The following is a 20,336-nucleotide window of genomic DNA, read 5'->3' as shown; positions in this document are numbered from 1 at the left end:
ATCATTGCTCTCTTTTTTTGTTTCCTTTTGTATGTGGGTGAGAATGTGTATGTGCATGTGTGCGTGCGTGCGTGTGAGTGTGTGTGTATTCATTAGTTCACCTAAAACCTATTAAAAAAATCCCATACCGTTCACCTAAACCGAACACTTCCAGCCAGAGTCGTGAGACCGTCAGGAGACCGAAGGAAGGACCAAAGAAAATAAAGGAAAGTGAAATCCAGCACCGACCAGACACCACCCACCAGATATTTATTTGGTCTTTTCTGATGCTTAAAAAAAAAAGAAACTAATTTATCTCAAATTTATGACAGATTTGGGAGGACTTCACCAGTCAGTATCATGTTGGGTGTGTCCTGTCACCATTGCTTTAAATGTACAAAGACAACTATAAAAGTCACTGGAAGGCAGTGATATTCAGTTCAATACAAAATAATAATTGCTTATTTCAAACTCAAGGTTGATCAAATATGCACAATTTAAAGGATTTAAAGGGACAGCAACGTGAAAAATCGACTTTTTGGAGCTTTTAGCCATGTTAAAATGCTAATTCCTCACCAAAGTAGTGTTTTCCTCCATTTGCCCCTCTATGAGAAATTCTAGGTCATTCTGCTCTACAAACACCAGCCCCTCCCAACCTGAGAAAATGAGCTGTTGGAACTTTTTGACGTCATTAGGTGTGGCCCCAACCCCGCACCGCCTGTGCGGACTAAACGCACGCCCACTTTCTCTGAGACCTCCATTTTAATGGTGACAAAAGTAGCCTTTATCAGTAAACATTCGGTCCAAATTAATTCAAAGCAATCAATTATCCTTCACATTTGCAATGTCAAAGTGCAATGACAATTGGCCGTTTTATAATCCCCTTGTAAACTACAAGTAAAACATTTTGCGCTGTTGAACATAACTGAACAAATGGTGTAGTGGTTAGCACGCTCGCCCTATGACCATGCTAGCATGTCTGTGGTTTGCGACCCACTCAGGGTTGTCTTTTCTTCTTTCTTTCTTTCTTTCTTCCCTCTTCTCCCCTCTCTGAAGAATTGAACATCCATCCAATTTCCACATGTAAAGAAGACGCGGTTGTACTACAACGGCTGGCCGGCCTTGCGTGGCCACAAAGCGCTCTTTGGCAGCAGCCGGCTCGGACGATAGGGACAACCACACGGGGAGAGGCGGGGTTTTACTGAACCAGGCATTTTACTGAACCAGGCATTTTCCTTCCGCATTCGAAAAATAGCCAGCAAAATACCTAATATTTCATTTAAAAAATGACATTGCCATGGTGTCAAAAGGTATGTTTTAATCATTATATGTCTATAGTTAACTGTGGAAGGGCTTAAAATTTTGTGATGTATCACTTTAAAGTGCCAGAGATCCGCCTTTGCAAACCATGGAAATTGTTTAGTACGTTTTTGTTAAATTAGGTCTACATAATGATTATGAATTAGATGGAAATTAGTGTAATTGCAAAATGTGATGCCACATAAAAATTCAAGGACACAGACCTCTGCTGAGGAATGTATCTTTAGGACAGTGATTGAGCTTCCGCTTTATACTTCTGACTATAAAAATTATTTTTGATTAGTAGCTACCGTATGGGTCACCAACCTTTTTTAGACTCAGAGCTACTTTGTGTGTTCTGATACATTTAAAGGGATCCAACTTGCATACACACTTCTGAAAGAAGAAATGTGCTTAAATAATGTGGCAAATGATCTAACATTTAAAATTTACACCAATGCACCTGTGATTATAAAAAGAATAGCAACATGACAAAAATGAGATGCATCTCACTGGTGAGCTATGTTTGAACCAGGCTTGCAGGCAACTTGTGTGGTCCTTGCGGACTACCTGGCGTACCACATTGGTGATCCCCAATCTACAGTACATGCGAATAGAGGGAGTCCTCAAGTTATGGTGGAGTTCCGTTCCTACGCTGGCGATACAACCCAAATTTTGACATGAGTCGGATTTCCCCGTTAAAGTCGATATTTACATTATAAGACACACGTTATAAGAAAAAAAACATATTTGCGCGACCCGGAAGACGCCGGAACCAATATTTCGGACATTCATTGCTGACGGACGGCGGAGTGGAGCTAATTCAAGCTTAAACACGGAAATGTAACGCGCCTGATGGCGAGCCGACCGGCTGATGGACGACGCCTTTTGCTGGAGGTTACAACAACACAACTTTAAATAACTTTAAAATGGCGGCATTACTGTGGGAAATTAACGAAAAAGAAGGTGCTGCGGACGAGGCACTGGCGCCGTAAAGTCAAAACGACGTAGGTCGCGTGCGATGTAGCTCGAGGACTCTCCTGCACCTGCTGAAGTCGCACCCTTGCCTGCCTGCCTGTGGATCGCTTACCCCCTACCTGGACTTGAACCCCCTTGCTCTGCTCCTCACATCTTATGTTTACTGATTAAAAGACTCACAAGTGACTCTGCCTTCCTCCCGTGCCTGCACTCGGGTCCTCCTCTCACGCCTTTGAACCCTCGCAATAAAAATTCATAAGTTGTTAGAAAGTGATCTGCTCATAAAAATGTCATCATTTATTTGTGCAAAAGAGTAATTCAGCGGACCTGACGGGCATGTGACATTAACATCCTCTTCCCTAATCACGTTTCCATTTCTTGAAGGATAATGACAACGTTTGAGAAGTAGCCATACTGTCGCCAGAACTGACAAGCTTTTTATTTGAGAGGTACAACAAAAATGGTATCTTACAATACAAATCTAGCCATTTACCTTGACAGACAGACAGACATTCAGCAAACGTGGGAAGTAATAAGCTACTTTTACTCTATTACATTTAGTCAAGTAACTTTTTGGATACATTGTACTTTTAAGAAAAATGTTTTTTTTGTTTTTTTCTGGAGAGCTCAGTATTGTTCATTCATCATGTCATCATCATTGCTCTCTTTTTTTATTTTATTCTGTATGTGGGTGAGTATGTGCGTGTGCGTGCGTGTGGGTGTGTATTCATTAGTTCACCTAAAACCTATTCAAAATTCCCATACCGTTCACCTAAATCAAACACTTCAGAACCCAGCCAGAGCCATGAGGCCGTCAGGAGACCCGAGGAAGGACCAAAGAAAAGAAAGTGAAATCCAGCACCCACCGGGCCACCAACCAGAGTCCTTTACCAACCCCAGAAACATCCAAATTCCAACAAATCAGGGAGACCTCAAGAGACCAAAGGAACTTTTCAGATAGTTTTAATGCAGCATATTTGACATTTCTTGAGTATTTTTGCCAAGAAGAAATGGTACTTTTTACTCCATTGGACCGTCGGCTTTGTCAATCAGAGGCTGTAAGACACGGAACAATATAGCCTAGCGCTCAACATCAGAGAATGCCCCATTTTCAATACCTTCAAGACCGAACTCAAAACATGGCGAAAAGCAAATCAGTCATGTAACCATGACTTGGACATTTAATCATGTTTTTATCAATATTTCTTGCTTTGTATATTGTGCTTTTTTCCCTTGATATTTTGTTTCTGTGATCTTGCCAGGAGACAACGGATGGAAATGAGCCTCTGGCTATAATCCGGTGAGGTGTGTTTACATGCATGTGTCCCATGGGATGTTCATTAACATGCAGCGTCCTGACTAAATAAATGAATTGAAATTGAAATTAAAATTAAATTCAGCTATTTTCCATTTGTTACTTGTGTTTTTGTCTATGAGTATTTATTATTGCTTGTACAATATAGACAATACTTCACCAATCCATAATAAAACCAATAATAATAAGAAGAAATGGCTTAACAGTGATGTGACAAAAGCATTGTTCTTGCAAAGTGCAGTGTTGCCACACCTGTTAAAATAACCAAAAAAATCTTGCACATTCAAATTATGGCTAGTTTTCACCTTGCAGGGGGCGAAGCTGCTTGATCGTTTGCCTGGAAAATCCTCGGCGTGCAAAACAAGGTCAGAAGTGCGTGATAGAATATGCGTGATAGAATATTTAGAAACAGGAGGAACGCAAAGCTATCATTAATTTAACAGTAGCTTTTGTTCCAACAGCAGGAATGTTGAATTAAATAGGAACAGTGTCTCCACATAAAGCCACACAGGTGCTGCATGTAGAATCTCTGCAAGTAATTACGGTGAGTCTGTACTGTGGCGGATCCTTTCATTCTTTATGCAAATACCCGTATCAACAGTGGATAAAAAAAAAAAAGGCTACACACTTTTCAACAGTGGTGTGTAGAATTTGTATAACCACTGGATGTAACAAAGGAGACATTGATTCATTTCGCCTTTCATGTAAGTCAGCAACTTGTATTGAGTGACCACAAATGCAGTTACCGGTGGCTAATGTACAGGATTGTGCTATGGAACTTCCTGTCCCTGTCTAACACAATCCAGACTAATTAAAGTTTAATACTAATTACTTTTTACAGTCGCCATTACAGACGAATTAATATAAAAAATTCATGATGTGCTGTTAACTCTGTTTAAAAGCCACTGATTCATTCTCAGCTCCTAATGTTCCGCAGGCTCCCTCAAACAATGGCGCGATGTACGAAAACCACTTATTTAGCTTGCACACAGACAAAATAATGGTATCGCTAATAGTTTGCTTTGCTATGCACATGGAAACGGAGCCCTGGAGTAAGAAGGCAGGCAGTCAGCTAAGCACTATGACACATTTAGAAAAGCGCTGGCAGCCAAGAAAGTAAAAACAAATCCTGCTAATACCACAGAGAGGATGTTTCATACCTGTCAGGGGAAAAAGTAGTTTGGAAATTCCTTCATTATTCTAATCGTTTATTACTTGGCTTGTACCTGCAACCAAAATAGGAAACTCAAAGGGGTGGGGCTGCATGGAGGTTTCGGGTTATCATCCATGGGATGAACGAGACAGGGTAAAATAAGTAGCAAGTTAAAGTAAATAAGAGAAAATAGAAGGTATATTTATAGTATATATATTTTTCGCATTGAATACAGCATTTAAACAGCAAAAAAGGCATACAGTGTATGTTGGGCTTTTTTTTGTCCTACCCTCGAAATATACGCTATAATTAATGAACATCAGCACAAGTATGAAGAGACGCTTGTTTATTTTAGCTCACTGTCACAGCGATGATGCTAATGTTTGAGGAGCACGCCAGAGAAGATGAGAAATGATTTGATCTGAGAAGATTTTGATGGCAGAAAGTCTGAACATGAAGATGCGCCTGAAGCGACCGATGAGGCGTTTTACTCAAAAACAGTCGAGGACGCGGCTGTCTCAGAGGTCACGAGGATGACACATAGCAGTTCGCCTCATGCTACGTACTAAATGCTGCGCTTACTGCTATTTGTCATGAGTGCTAAATGTTCACAGCGCAATTGTGCAGTAGAGAAGGTCACTTGAAGATGAGTTCAAAGTGATGTGGAACAATACTCCCACAAATTTACCTATTTTGTTTGTGAATGCTTGAGGCAATGACCTCCCATAGCCACCTTATCCCCCTATAGGCTACATATATAACTTATTATAACAATTCTGTCTATAGGTTAGGACTGGAGCCCAGTCAGATATAGTTCTAGGGATAGTTTTTCGATCAGGTAATTGGTATTTCTTCATCCGCCATGTTAGGGGTCGAGATCAGGAGGTTTAAACTCAAGACTAGTTAGACCAACCTGTATTTGTTTTCTTTTGTTTTTTCTTTCTAGCCCTCATCAGGTAAGATCAACTGTCATAAATGTACAGTCTCCTTAAATGTGTTAAAATGAGGGCTAAAAAAAAAACTGCAGTACAAATGTTTTCTTTTACATTTTGAATGCAGAGGCAGGATCACGACGCGATGGCAAAGCCGCCATGAACAACAACAATCTCAAAACATCTCACCACCTAACTGTGTGAAAAAGACAAGTGGAAATAAAACTGACTTCATGAGCCGCAATAGTTGACAGCTTGGCTTACTTTAGCTAAAACAGCACTTGCTTTGCCTAACATTAGCCTAGCTGTTAGCATGATGGAAATCGGCTTCCAATCTGGTAATCAAAATATCCTACATGGCAATAACTGAGAAATATCCAACATGAGATATATATTTGATAAATCTGCTTTAGTTAAGAACACTGAACATTGAAAATGAAGATGTAGCTTATGAACAGTATGTAACTTGCAATTCCAAACATTGCTAAGCACTGAAGCTTACCTTCATGGCCTAAGTAATATCAGCTATGCTGATTTGTGAAAGCCACAATCTCACAAATGTTCCGTCTTCTAGCCCTAATTCAAAATAGGTGCCGGTGAACGATTACACACCACAGTGCCATTTAAAATACAGTATTTATGAGAGCTTTAAAAAAAAAAAAATGTTTTCCTTAAATCAAACTGCCAAAGCATTTTTTTCCTCTTTAATTTTTTTAAAATGAGAAATCTTTTACAATTCGAGGTCTTTGAACTTGTCGTCTTAAAAAAAGTGCAGCCAAACTCATCAATGAACTTACATTTATGACAAGGAGAAGAACATATAATGTTTCAAGTTATGAACCCTTCTTTAATATTTGCATGTTTTGTGTAGGGCAGGCACCATTTGGCAAAGAGGCTTGCTAATTAATTAAGCTGTAGGCAAGTGAAATTCATTTTTGCAAAGAAGCGTTAGCTGCTACACATTGGCTGAAAAACTTCAATTAAACATGCTGTTTAAACAAATATCCACAAGCTTAGAGGAGCACTTTTATGAATTATTCATAAACCATAAGACGAATAAATGGCAAACACTGAAATATGCATAAGCTATTTGTAACGATGCGCATACAATAATAATTAGGACACCGATAGTCCTTAGATTCATTTACTTTAAGAAGAAGAAGACGAAACATTTTTCTTTGGGGGACAACAAAAGGAAATCTGTCTGAAATGATCTAATAACAAGAAAAGCAGGCCTACAGTATACGATACAGCGCCTGCAGAAGCAGCTTCGCCTCTCCAGTAAAGTAAAGAATATCCATTTTGAAAAGGCAGTTTTACAACTTTCTTGCACGCTACAAAAGGGTCAGTGGTCTCACATCAGAGTGGCGTGTGCAACAATGGCAAGAACAAAGCGGATATGCGTCGCTGCAGATGTGGCAAGGCCTCCGGCTGAGGAGGCACGACACTTCCCATCGGCACCGCGGAAGCGGCATTGACAAAAGAGAAAGTACGGATGAGAGGAGGTCGAGTGAGGGTGGGGGTGGGGGAGGTGGGGTGGCAGTTGTGTGTCAAACTAATGTGCCTCCAGGATGCATTATATAAGGCTATTAAATTGTCATTGTCTAAAACAGCGCGCAGAGGATATAACCTTTGTTTGTGACAGCCGAATATCCATTTTTCATGTCACTGTGAGCAGCCAGCAGCTTCCTTTCTTCAAGCATACAAAGCAAAACGGACAAAAAAAACCCCAATTAAATCTCATGAAAAGATGAGAGGAGAGATTCGAATTATATTGTCAATGTAAAAATAATGAAAACATGTCATTATTATTATTATTATTATTTTAATGGATGAATTAGAGTAATTTGGAGTGTTTGGAAGTGTGACCAACGTCACTGATTCTATAGTGGCTCACTCACCTGACTTTGCTCGTTCAGTTACCTCTCAGTCAACGTGTGAATGTGAGTGGGAAAGGTTTCTGTATTTTCCTTGTTATTGACTGGAAACCGTCTGGTGCAGTCAGCTTGTCGTCCACAGTCAACTATGCTAACTGCAGCTCCCTGCAGCCCTGACCGAGATAAGCGCAAGGCTAGAAAATGGATGGAAACACAACTAAAAATAAAGAAATGACTTCAACTGCTTTGGATAGCAATAAAAATACCATCCAATAATATTCTACTACATTAAAACCTACTGTAATGACATAATTAAATACAATGTAAAAATTAAACATTTAAAATGATTAAACAGTGACATTTCTTGCTTGACTTCAATAGACATTGTGCTGCTCCTTTTGCTGTGTGTGCCTTGGTCACTTGGGGGCAGTGTTAATTTTGACAAGAATTTTTTATTTAGTTTTAGTCATAATTTAGTCACCTGATTTTATTTTAGTTTTTAATCCAATTTTAGTCTACAAAAATAAAGAGCAATTTTAGTGGACTAAATTGACAATTTAGTTGATGTCTTCCTTCAGCATACATTTAATCTTTTATATAGAAAATTATAACACACCTATTTGTAACTGTAGTTTAAGCAAGACACATTTAACACACATTCAACTTTGTTTCAATTAAACATATTTTGAATTGACAATAATGTCATCTTAAAACTTAGTTTTCACCTAAATAAAAAAAAAGTGCATAATTGATTGAGATTACAGCTCTTATCTTACAGCTGCGCAATGAATGTAAACATGTCTGAATATTAGAATATTAGAAAAATTGCTGAGTTTTTCTTTTCTCCCACTCGCGTTTCATTCTTTCTTCTGATTGGATTTTGTGAATTTCCGTCACTGTGTTTGTTTTCGTTTTCATTTTAGTCATTGGCGAAATTGTCAGTCAATTTTAGTAATCGTCATCGTCTCAAAGAACGGCTTCTATTTTGTTTTTTGTTTCATTTTAGTCTGAATTGTTTTTTTTGTGATGATAATTTGTCTGGGGGCACTATAATACAGATAAATTCCAACATTATGGATTGCTATTTTTCCCCATTAAAATACACATTATAACCTTATTTTTGGAGGATAGGACAGTTTAATGGCATTTCCATTCATTTCAATGGTAAAAGATGATCTGCAATATGAGTGTCTTGAGTTATCCGTGTGCAACATACTGAACTCATATCTCAAATACACTAATCACAAAAAGTTAGGCTTTCAGGTGAAATTTCACAATGAGCGCATTGAAACCTTTTCAGGTGAACTTAATGTGACCTTCTCTAAACTTTTGAATGCACATGTCCAACTGTTAAATGTTTTCGTACTTTTGGCACAAGTTGTTGTTCCCTAACATGGAGTTTAACAGCAAAATTCACAAACGACAACGCTCCAGCTCATGGAGGAGGAAACGGCTGTTGGAAACTGCTGTACCTCAAATGGAAAGGCCTGCACTTTCTCCAAACCTGAATCCCATTGAAAACCTGTGGGATCAACTGAGTCGCCGTGTAGAGGCTGGAAACTGGACCCCACAACCTCGAATACCCGAGGGCTGCCCTTCAAGAACTGAGCCGACTTGTGAACGGCATGAGACGTCGTCGTCAAGCGGTAATTGTTGCTCAAGGGCACATGGCCAGTTATTGAGACGTTGACATTTTTTGTTGCGGTGTACCCACCATTTTTGGTAACTTTTCTGCCAATGAATTGTTTGAGATGAAGAAATCACCAGTGCATCCTTTTAATTAAATGTCCTACTTTTATGATGTGATATCACTGTAGCACGAACTTTTGACATTTTCCATAAATTTCTCCTGAAAGCCAAATATCCCTAACTTTTTGTGAGTAGTGTATGTAAGTTCTCTCACAGTTTCATTGTATTTCCATTCTTCCCTGTGGTAAAAAGTGTTGACCAGTCAATCCAGGTGTGGATTGTGGTCAAGTTTCAGTGTAAATCTTGATTTACAACCAATTTTTTTTTTCAAGTGCCACTGAAGGTGATTAAAGCTTCTTTAACAATATCACGCCCCTGAAAGCATTGTGAACAGAGGACAATATACTGCGGTGTAAAAGGTATCACACTGTGTAAAAGATTTATGACTTTTATCTGAATAAATTATATACATACTTACAAGTCAGTTCTTTCTGCTTGTACTCACTCACATGTTTTGCTCTGCATATTTCAACTCGTTTTACATGAACAGCAAGAGACAGACGGCACCGTGGTGACTAAAGACGACCTTTCAGGTGTGTAAAGCGTGATGCGGTGAAGCGGACATACTGTATGGTGGGAGGGAGTTCACCATGGTGCAAGGCCATATCAGGCAACTACGACTACTCTTTGTCTCTCCACATAATGCGCCGGCTCACACTCAGCGTTTTGTATGAGGAACGTCTTTTTAATTCGAGACGAGCAAATTACACTCATCCGAAGCTGTTGTTTGACTATATTTATCTGCTAATACAACTGGGATAGACTCCAGATGTAACACTTTGACCCTCACAACTTTTACACAATCCATCTATTTTATATATATATATATAAATAAAAATAAAGTATTATTAATAATATTATGCAAGACTTGCAGTCAAAGGTTTTATAAAGAGCAAAACGTTTCTTGGGGCTACAAGACAAGTGACTGGATTTGACTCAAAATGACTTTGCCAGGGTAATATTTTCCTGAATTGGAAAAAAATAAATACATTCATTAATATGTTAAACGAAAGATATAAAGACAAAATACTAAAGACTAAGTAAGACTAAATAAATAAATAATTGACAAATTCATGCAAATTATACTCTGTTGTGCAGTTAAGGATAAAATATTAAAACCGTCAAATGTTCTGACAGTTTATATATATATATATATATATATATATATATATCACAATAGTGATGAGCATGAAAATTCTTTTAAGTGAACTGAATCTTTAGAATCAGTTCATTAAAAAGAACCGTTCCCAAACAAATAAAACTGGATGTTCTAATTCAAACCATAGGAATAGATTTTATTAGGGCATAAAATTACTCATGCATTAGTTGCATAGAAAGTAACTATGTTCAAAGAAGGAAAAAAAAGCAATGACTTTCACACAAAAACACAACAATGTAATATTTAGTGAGCGATCAGCAGAAGGCACATTCACAACTCACTTACAGTTGTCAGTATGTCTTTTAGTAACACAAAAGACATTGGCTAGAAGTCACGACACCCAACACACCCTTGTGAGAGTTAAAACGAAAGTAAACAGATCCAACCGAACACATGACACATACATTGTCATATTACACAATCAACAAGTATACAACAGCAATTAACATCATTTGCTGTAGTTTTAGAGAGTGGTTGGAGAGTGATAAATTACAATAAAGTGACGCAGTTGTTTAAGTTACCAAACTAGCAGTATTTCACATATTACCGAAGATAGTTATCTTGAGAAGGAAGTTAATGCTACCATTTTATGTGCGCAAACTACAATTGTTAAGTTTGCAAAGTGTCTCACATACCTGTTAAAGGTGCTAAGTTAGCTTAGCAAGTGCTACATTTCATATTCATTCATGTTATCAGGTCCACCTTTTAAGTCGTGTCTGATAACAGGACAGGCATGCATCCTGGTTAATGCGCCTTATACAACTGCTGAATATAACTATGAAAGTAACTTGTAATCTAAATGAGTTACTTTTAACATTGCGCAATCTGTTACTTTACTTGTTCAAATGTGGCAACATTGAAAGCCAACAGAGACAGGTTCAGGAATGCGTGACTTCTTTGAAAGTGACACTTTTTTGGGTCAAAAAATGTTGTCTCCTTCTCTTCGTTTTTTATTATTTTTATTAATTATATTTGGTGACACTAAATATTATGCCCAAGCAAAGCAGTATGATCAGCTGCAGATAATGATGGCTGAAAGGAGTAATGTTAAAAAATAAAAGAGCGAACACACACATACACCGCGCTAGAATGACTCATCAAACCCCTGGGGTTCGATCGAACCCACTTTAACAACCACCGTCCATAATAGTTTTTGTTAGAATAGAATGGAAGGAAGGATGGTGTGACCATTTTTTCATCACCAGTTGTAGTTGCCGCGTCAGGCTGTTCATTCAAACGAACTCCACCCCTTCAGCTATTTCAAGAAATATGTCGATTAGTTTATTCTATTGCTCAAGTCACCACAAGTACAAATCTGTTTTTACTTTGACATGTCAATGATTTCAGCATGGAAATTTCTCCTGTGGACACCATTGCGGGGTCAAGACCCAAAAATGATCACTCCACCACAGTGTTTTACAGATGCTCTCGACAAACACAATCTGTTCTCTTTTGGTGCACTACTCATGTTCTTTGCACCAAATAAATGCACACCTTATGAATCATAGGGTTGAGCGCAGTACTGCCTGTCTACCAGTAGGGCGGGGAAAAAAGCTCCAAGCAATCAGAGACTTTAAGGCAGCAAAAGTAGAGCTGTGGGATATAAGAAACAGGTGATCTTCTTGTAATCATTGACCATACAATGTAAATATTTTCACCTTATAAATATGGGAACATGAAACTCAACAAAGGCACTCAAGTTTATATAGTGGGGGGAAGAGAGAGTCATGCCGGACACCCAAGGGCATAACTGAGTTTTAGGCTTCCCCCATTTCACATTTGTATTATGCTATAGAAACAAACAAATGCCCGAATTCACTTTAGTGGGTCCTTATCAGGGTTATTATAGTTTGGGAATTTTTCATTTTAGTGAGTTTTTATTTAGTTTTGAGTTTTGGTTTTTTAAATTTTAATTCGTTTTCAAGGTGGTTCTGTTAGTTTTTATTCGTTTTAGTTATTTAATAAATGCTTCATTTTAGTTTAGTTTTAGTTAGTTTCAGTATTAGTTTTATTATTTATTTATTTTTATTTTTTTAAATGTGTATTACTTGTGCGCAATATTTTAAAAAAACACCATGGGAGCAACGTCATCTGAAGGTGCTTTTCTATTGGCTGCTGCTAGATGACGTCACTTTTGTGTGCCACACTTTCAAATGTCCTTATTCCGGTTAGTATCAAAATAAATCTACTTAAAATCACATTTAAAATCATCCCCAAAGGCTCATGTATTAAATGTATTACCAAAGACTGAAACAAAGGAAATTTTTGCTATAATTATAGTTAGCTTTAGTTAGTTTTCGTTTTTTTAAAAGCATTTTCGTTTTTATTTTATTTTGTTAGCAAATTTTTATTTATTTTTTTCCCGTTAGTTTTAGTTAATTAAAATAACCTTATGAACATTACTGCGTGATAAGTTAGTAAGTTCGTCACTCCATGTTTCTTATGTGGAGCAGACACAACATTTTCACAATCACTTCCAATTTCCTGTACTGATAACACTGAGGAACCAAATATTTGTTTGGTTAGAACTGACAGCTCTTTTTAACAAATTTTTGAGTGCGCAATCCAAGACTAATCTTGTTTTTTCTCTTTCATGTCAAGTTGTAGAGCTATAGGATCCCTATTTTGTTAAAAAACAAAAAATGAAATCAATGTTATGTATGTAAAGAAAACGCTGAGACTGAATAGTTAGAAATAGAACTTATTGTGTCTATGGTTACAGGTTGGAACAAAAACCAGCACTAATCCTCTTAATTCCTACTATGCTAGCTTTTTGTTTGCAGATGTTGATAGTACTGAATTGTGACTGCACAAACAAGTTGCCTCGTAGTTGTAGATAAGTCCAATCGTAATCAGCTCTTCTTACTGCAATCTTACTCCAGCCTATCAGAAGAAATTTGCTTACCTGGAGGGTAAACGGTGTCAAAATTACGTGCAATTTAGAAATCAGCATGCCAATTTTAATTTTAAACAGTATAAAAATCTAACTCATCAGATTTTTAGTGATCATTAAGCATCCAAATAGACTGTTTTGAAAAATTCTATTTTTTTCATGTAAGGTATATTTAGGGATCCTGTGATGCTCAAGCACTACAGAATATCCAAATATCTCCACGACCGTGTTACAGTCTATCCTCAAAGTTATGGCTGGCACTTTTTAAACATCTCATGAATCTAAATTTCCATTGAAGTGGACAGGAGTGATCCGTCGTCCTGCCTAATCTCGATTTCCTCGAGTAATACTGGCCGTGTTGAACTTATGGCATTTGGCCGGCTTTTAAGATTGGCCCAGTGGTCTCCATCCACTGGCCTTCTTGCCACCAATTGATGACCCGTCAACCCCAATCCTCCCACCAATCCAACAGGCGCACAACACAGAGCGCTGAACAAATGTCTCAGTGTCAGGATCAATCTGGACGGGCTGCCCATCCTGTGCTCATAAAACTGGCATCTCATTTATCCAAGAGTGAGCACTAGCTACACCATGCTAAATAGAATGGCAGCATATTTACACGTTTAGTGGTGGAGAGCCCTGGTAAATACCAATTGCGCATTTGACGTAATCGCTCCAATTTTCTCCCAAGGTTTTTTTTCATGATATGCAAGATGGAATGCAAAATGTGCAAAGTGCTGTACTACAAAAAGGAGGATGCATTCTTCCTTTAAAGAAGTGACGCCTTCTTCGCCATCCAGTCTGGAGGTAGTAAATATATATTTACACGCCTCCCCGCCTGCCAAAAACCAAAGTTCAACTACAGCGGTTTGGCCATTTTCTATTCAATTCAATTTCACAAGGTGTGCCATCGCTATTGCTGAGCAAATTGAGAGGAGGCAATGTAGCATGAATATCAGCGGCAGACTCAAGGAGGAAATTGCAAAATGTACTGAATATCTGAGGGATCCTCACTAAGGATCTGAATCCAATTAAGGTTCAATATTAATGAAGAACTAGCAAGTGGAAAATGTGTCTTCACAAACAACATCTGCACCTAGCATGCAATATTCATGAAATAAATCATTTCCGGGCATTGATTTCACATTTAAGACTTAATTCTAGATATTTCTGCATGTTTTATTCGAAGAGAAAAAAATACTGTAAAATTCTGTGATTAACACTCATTTATTTGGCAAAAAAGAAAAGAAAAAAAAGATCCCAAAACAATGTTTAGATGTTTACCTGTACCTAGGCAGTATTTAGGGATTGTAAAAAAAAAAAAAAAAAAAAGGCTTGACACGTTGTTATTTAAAGTGCAATGTTACAGCAGTTACAGAGTTAATGATATTTAAAAGGCAAGTAAAGAAATTTAAAAAAAAAAACACTTAAAGAGTTTACAGTGAAAGAACAATGTTTTCAAATACATGGTTTAAAAAAATACTTTGAAAGTCCTTAATTATAGGTATGGGAAAAGAGTATCGTTTTTAACCTGGATTTAAAAGCATTTAATCTTTATTGGTGTGTTTTGAATCTTTTGTTCATTCATATTGATCACTCTGGATACCAGCAAATTGGGGGACCGTATTATAATGAGTAAGAAAAAGCTGCCTTATAATAGGGATTTTATACATGGGGGCGTGTTATTTACAGGATTTTATGGTAATTCATATCATGTGCAATGATTGATTCAGCTTGTCTTCACATAAATATGCTTTGAAAATCTTGACAACAAACTGGAGGAGTATGTTAAGTTTCAGTCTATAGTTTACATAACCATAGTAACCAAAACTCCAGCACTTGCCTACAGCTCACCACGTCCCCCCTCCCTGCACCACGGGGAAAAAAGTGTGAAAAGAATGGTATGAGCAATAATAGCCTAGCAGGTGAGCGTTACTTGAGTGCCTTGTAGTGACAGAAATCCACAGCAGCAAAACAGTTATCATAGCATTCATATTTTCAAGAACAAATGTTGTTAAAGGGTTGCTGTGAACATAAATAAAACATCAAAGCCCATCAACTGTCAGGTAAGAAATCATCTCGAAATATGAGGTGCTGTACATATGAAACCGCTCCACCATAATGGGCACGTGCGGTTTCATGCTGAGGCGCAATGAAAACACATGAAAATACCAACATTGATTTGCTGCAAGGTTAAAAAATGTGATTTCCAATCGAGATAGCGAAATGAACTCGAAGGAAATCGAAGTCACTCTCTGCGAGCTTGTGACAATCTAATTAAACGTAAGGAGCCAAACCGGTTGCAAAGGCTGCGGCTCCTTTGTTCAATAATCAAGTGAAAAGACATTTTCTGCTCCTCCGGAGGCTTTGCGCAAATCGGAATGAGAAGGGCTCACCGATCATGTGGACGGTGGTGCGGCCGGGCCTGGTCCCGTGCTGCTGCTGGATGGTGTCGTAGAAGGTGGCCTGACACAGCTGAATGGCCGTCACGCTGACCCAGAGGCACAGGCAGAGCAGCCAGGACATGACAGGACACATCTGCTGAGGATCATGTCGAAAAGCTGTCACGTCAGCGGACATGCATAGACACACTCTCCTTTGAACAGAAATACGCTGCCATGTTTTTGCCGCGCTCAAGGCCAAACGCACCTTCAACGTTTCTCAGCAATTGCTTCTTAAGCAGCAGGAGGGAGTAAATTAATTGTCAGTTTTGTTTTGTTTTTTACTTAAGAAGTGTCATTTAGGCTCAATATGATTGGGAAGCTGAGTGAAGTGGGGTTAGATGTATTTTTCCTTTTATATCAGATATTGGACAACTATTTTGGAGATCATGAGAATGATGACATGCCGTCGGTTGTTTTCTCAAACTCTGCTACAATGTTGATATTTAGGGACTTAAAAGTGTGACATTTAACTGGCCTTTAACAGACAAAACATCGATGCAAATCACTTACTCTCCAATTCCTAAGCCAAATAAAGGCTCAATATTGAAAACGTGTTTTGGGGTAGTAAGCGGGGGAGGGGCTACACCTGGCATGCAAATTCCAGGTTCCAAAAACGGAATGTTTTTGTGCAAAGTTGTCTGTATGTGAAGCTTTTAAAGCAAGTAATATTAGTAAAAAAATATATTGTTTGAATGCACCATCTTTCTTCCTGGTGGTTTTTTTTTTGCCCTAAGCTACTTCCAGAAGATTTTTTTTTTATTATTCCTTCAGTGACTTAAAGCAATAAAAAGCAATTGTCGTTTTTTTTTGGGTTTGTCTAGGGTTCCGTTTATTAGTGTTTTAGTAAGAATATAAGCATCTTGCCAGGTGCCAAGGGTGAAAGAAGTGGAAGTGACATTTATGTTTGTTTCCATAGAAAAGTTTGGACAATCCACCTCTGAACAGTAACCCGAGCACCAATGCTAGTAATAACACAACATTAAGTATTCACCATATGAAAGATCATTAAAGTCTGCGGTCATCTTAGCAATAACTTAAGACACTTTTTTTTTTTAATGGCTTCATTTCTTCACATAATGCCGCTTTAATCATTGTGAGCGGCATTAAATTGGTTCTTCATGGCTTGTCTTCCTAGTTTGCCCTCTGTTCTTCCGGAGCGACGCGGCTGCAAATGTGGAGCGATCCCCGGGGAGTTTTTTTTTTTTTTTGCAGCAGCAGAGATTTCCCCTGACAGACTGATTCCCATCCACTCCTCAGCAGCGTCCCTGCCTCCAAACCAAACTCCGACTTAAAGACAGACACGATTTTTACTAGCAGAAGGCTGCCGAGGCTTTTCTGTGTCTGTCAGAATAATGTGACAGTGACACAGCAGAAATATACGAATCAAAAGCTGTTGCAACACATTGTTTAGAGAAGAAATAAGAGAATATAACAACAGCGGAAGTTTTTTTTTTTCTCCTGGTGAAGGGAGGACTTCATTCGAGTGACATTCAAGCTCTTACATTTTTATCCTCTCTAACAACCTGACACCATGAATTAAATCATCTACGCGCTCAAAGTTGGGTCCACAGCCTGTTCATTATATCGAAAAGACCTCCAGTAATTGCATACATGTGAAGGGATTTCAACTTTTTTTGCTCATTTTCACATTTACGTTCAAACCTTTACAGTGAAATGCAACATGAGCAGAAGCTGAATTTAAGAGATGTGTCGACGTGTAGAAGAATACAAAAAATATTTCTGCTCAACCTTGAAACATCTGTTTGAAGGAGCATTAATCACAATAATTTGCATATAAAGTGACTTTTCCTCATTTTTTCCTGCCATCTCAACACATACGAAGCTGCTATCACAATTACTTTACAGCCAGGAGTAAAAGAGCATCTCACCTGAGCAACCCGTCCACGATTATAAAAATAACTCAACAAAATGCCATAAATCCATCCATGATGCCGCTCATATTGATTCCATCCGCTAACTCAGCTGGAGGACAGAACTCCACTCACTCTTCCTTCGCGCTGCTCCACTCTTTGGACTGCAACAGCCCAGTGACTCAGAAAAGAAGCAGAGAGGGAGAAAAAGACGCACAGTTGTTTCAAGTCCACCTCTGAAATGCCACTGCTGCTCCTTCAGGAGTGGCTCCCGCTCAATTCATCGGCCCATTTGTCGGCACGTGCGGCGTCCTCGTTCAAGTGGAGTGGAATCTCTCCTCTCACCGTCTGCGTCCTTCCATTAAGAGTGAGAGGACGTGACTGACTCCCTCCCCCCTCAGCCAGCGCCAAGACATAAATGTTCTCGTGCAGCCGGGCTGACTCTTAAGGCACTTACGCACGCTTTAAAGCCTTCAGAGCCGCCTCTGGATTAGATACCGTGGCATGGGACTGCAGCACCTGCTCATATGCAAATGAGGTAGAGTGGCAGCACGCACCGAAATGTGTGCTCCATGATTAACAACCATTTACATACTGAGGGAATCACCTGGGGCGGCATTTTTTTCCCCTTCTTGCTCATACGGCTGCCCCACATAATAACAACACAACACCGTGGACGGCAAATGGCAATTCCCTCAAGGAAAATTGAAATGAAGTATGGAAATATTAGAAATGATTTGCGGGAATGGAAAACAAAGCATCATAGTGTAGTGGTTTACTCTCAATGACCCATTCACAACTAATTGTTTCCTGAGTTCCATCGTGTGTCTATTTTTTACGCCCTGTGAGCTAACGAACACGTGACAAGACCAGGAGACGGGATCCGTGCAATCCTGTGGATTAGCCAAATTTCTTAGAAAATTTTTCCAAAATTACCTCTTGGTTTCAGAGCCTTGTCACAACATGAAAAATTTGAATACATGAAAGCATATCAGAAAATAAATGGCAGTATGGTGGCTAAAAAAAACAAAAATCGTCCTGTGGGTTTTCTTTTTATAGACAAAAAATGAACAAAAAATAAAGAAAAGAGAGAACAAAAAAATTATAATAATTTAAAAGAACAGACAATTAATACAGGCAAATAATCACATTACCATACATTAGAGGTGTCACAGAACAAATACAGCCAGCAATGAGAAAATACAACATAGGTACAATAATTAAGCGACGCAAAAAAAAAAAAAAAAAACAAGGCAGGAATTAGTGCATCCAAAGAACAGTATACATCAATACAATAAATGCAATATAATATATGAAATACCCTGCAAAACCTGTAATAAAACTTATGTTGGGGAAACAGGAACATCTTTCAACATAAGAAATAAAGAACACCAAAAGGAATGTGATAAACAAACAGCAACACGTTACACCAGAGCAGAGAAGGAAAGGGCCACACAAGAAAACCTCAAATCCGCTATATCAGATCACTGCAAACGAGAAAACCACATCATGGACTGGGACAAAGCAAGCATCATTGGAACAGAAGGATACAAATACAAAAGATGGATAAAAGAAGCAATAGAGATCAGGAAACGAAGACCGGACACGCTAAACAGGGACAAAGGAACTTTTCAAATTTCCCACACATTGGATCCACTTCTTTGGAGATCATGGAGCGACGGAGAGTGTGGAATGTCACATGACAGCTCAGCCACGCCGACTACGCCCAGAAACATCAGCTGAGAAAACACGTCACAATTGTCTGTTTAACAGCTTTTGAGAAAGGCGGCAGTCGTCACCGAAACTAGTCAAGGTAAAGCACAACCTTTTTTTGTCTTGAAAAAAAAAAAAAAACACAGGACAAAATGTCAGTACTGTAGTTTGTCTGGGATGTATTGTGTATTAAAAAAGTCTACACACCCCTGTTCACATGCCAAGTTTTAGTGATATAAAGCAATGAGATCAAAATCATTTCAAAACTTTTTCCATCATTAGCGCAATACAAATTTGTTATAATTATATAAATAAAACTGAGATTTTTGCACAAGTGTGCACATCTTCCTTAAAACCTAAGATGTGTTCGCAATTAACCAATCACATTCAGACTCACGTTAAATGTTATTTTGCATTCTAGCAGAAGTCTGAAGTTTTTGTGCTATCTATTTTGAACTGTTTTCTGTCAAGCCCCAGTTCCAGCTGAAGAAAAATAGCCACAAATGATGATACTGCCAGCGCCATGATTCACTGTAGGCATGGTGTTCTTTTTAAGTGTTTGGGAGATTTTGGTATGGGTCAAATGAAACCAAGGTTTATCCTGCTAAAAAGCAAAACAAAGGTCAGGAAAAGCCTACTAGAGCTTTACTTGTTTAATTGGTGTTGGTGTAAAAGTTTAATTGGGGTTTATCAGAGTCACATTCAAGGTAGGTGTGTGCGCACTCCCATTTAACGCATATTTGAATGTGGGTGGTTAATTCTGAATACAACCATACCCTAGTTTTTATTGGGGTGTGTAATTGTTTTTTGTTTTTTTACAGTGGCATTATTTCAGTTATTTATTTTTAGTTGCCACTCCAAAAAAAAAAAGTAAAATAAATAAATAAGTTGCATGGGCTTTAGGTCAAATGGCTTATCTTGGTCTCATTTTTTGTTATCACAAAAAAAAGACATTTGAACAGGGGTGTGTAGAC

At 38.3% G+C, this 20,336-nt stretch overlaps 1 protein-coding gene across 2 annotated transcripts in view; it reads right to left on the bottom strand.

Annotated features, from left to right (window-relative positions):
• LOC144056354 (chemokine-like protein TAFA-1) overlaps positions 1-18,132 on the bottom strand; it is a 33,871-nt gene extending 15,739 nt beyond the window's left edge. The window contains exons 1-2 of one of the 2 annotated variants that reach the window (XM_077573120.1): positions 17,668-18,132; positions 15,731-15,875 (exon numbers count right to left, since the gene is read on the bottom strand). In XM_077573120.1, the coding sequence (XP_077429246.1) occupies positions 15,731-15,872 (142 nt within the window). In that variant the 5' untranslated portion in view covers positions 15,873-15,875; positions 17,668-18,132. The remainder of the gene's footprint in view (positions 1-15,730; positions 15,876-17,667) is intronic. The other variant, XM_077573110.1, reaches the window with a different exon arrangement.
• Positions 18,133-20,336: the final 2,204 nt, after the last annotated feature.

This window comes from Vanacampus margaritifer, chromosome 1 (genome assembly GCF_051991255.1).
Source record: "Vanacampus margaritifer isolate UIUO_Vmar chromosome 1, RoL_Vmar_1.0, whole genome shotgun sequence".
NCBI lineage: Eukaryota > Metazoa > Chordata > Actinopteri > Syngnathiformes > Syngnathidae > Vanacampus > Vanacampus margaritifer.
This window is presented reverse-complemented; position numbering and strand designations above follow the sequence as displayed.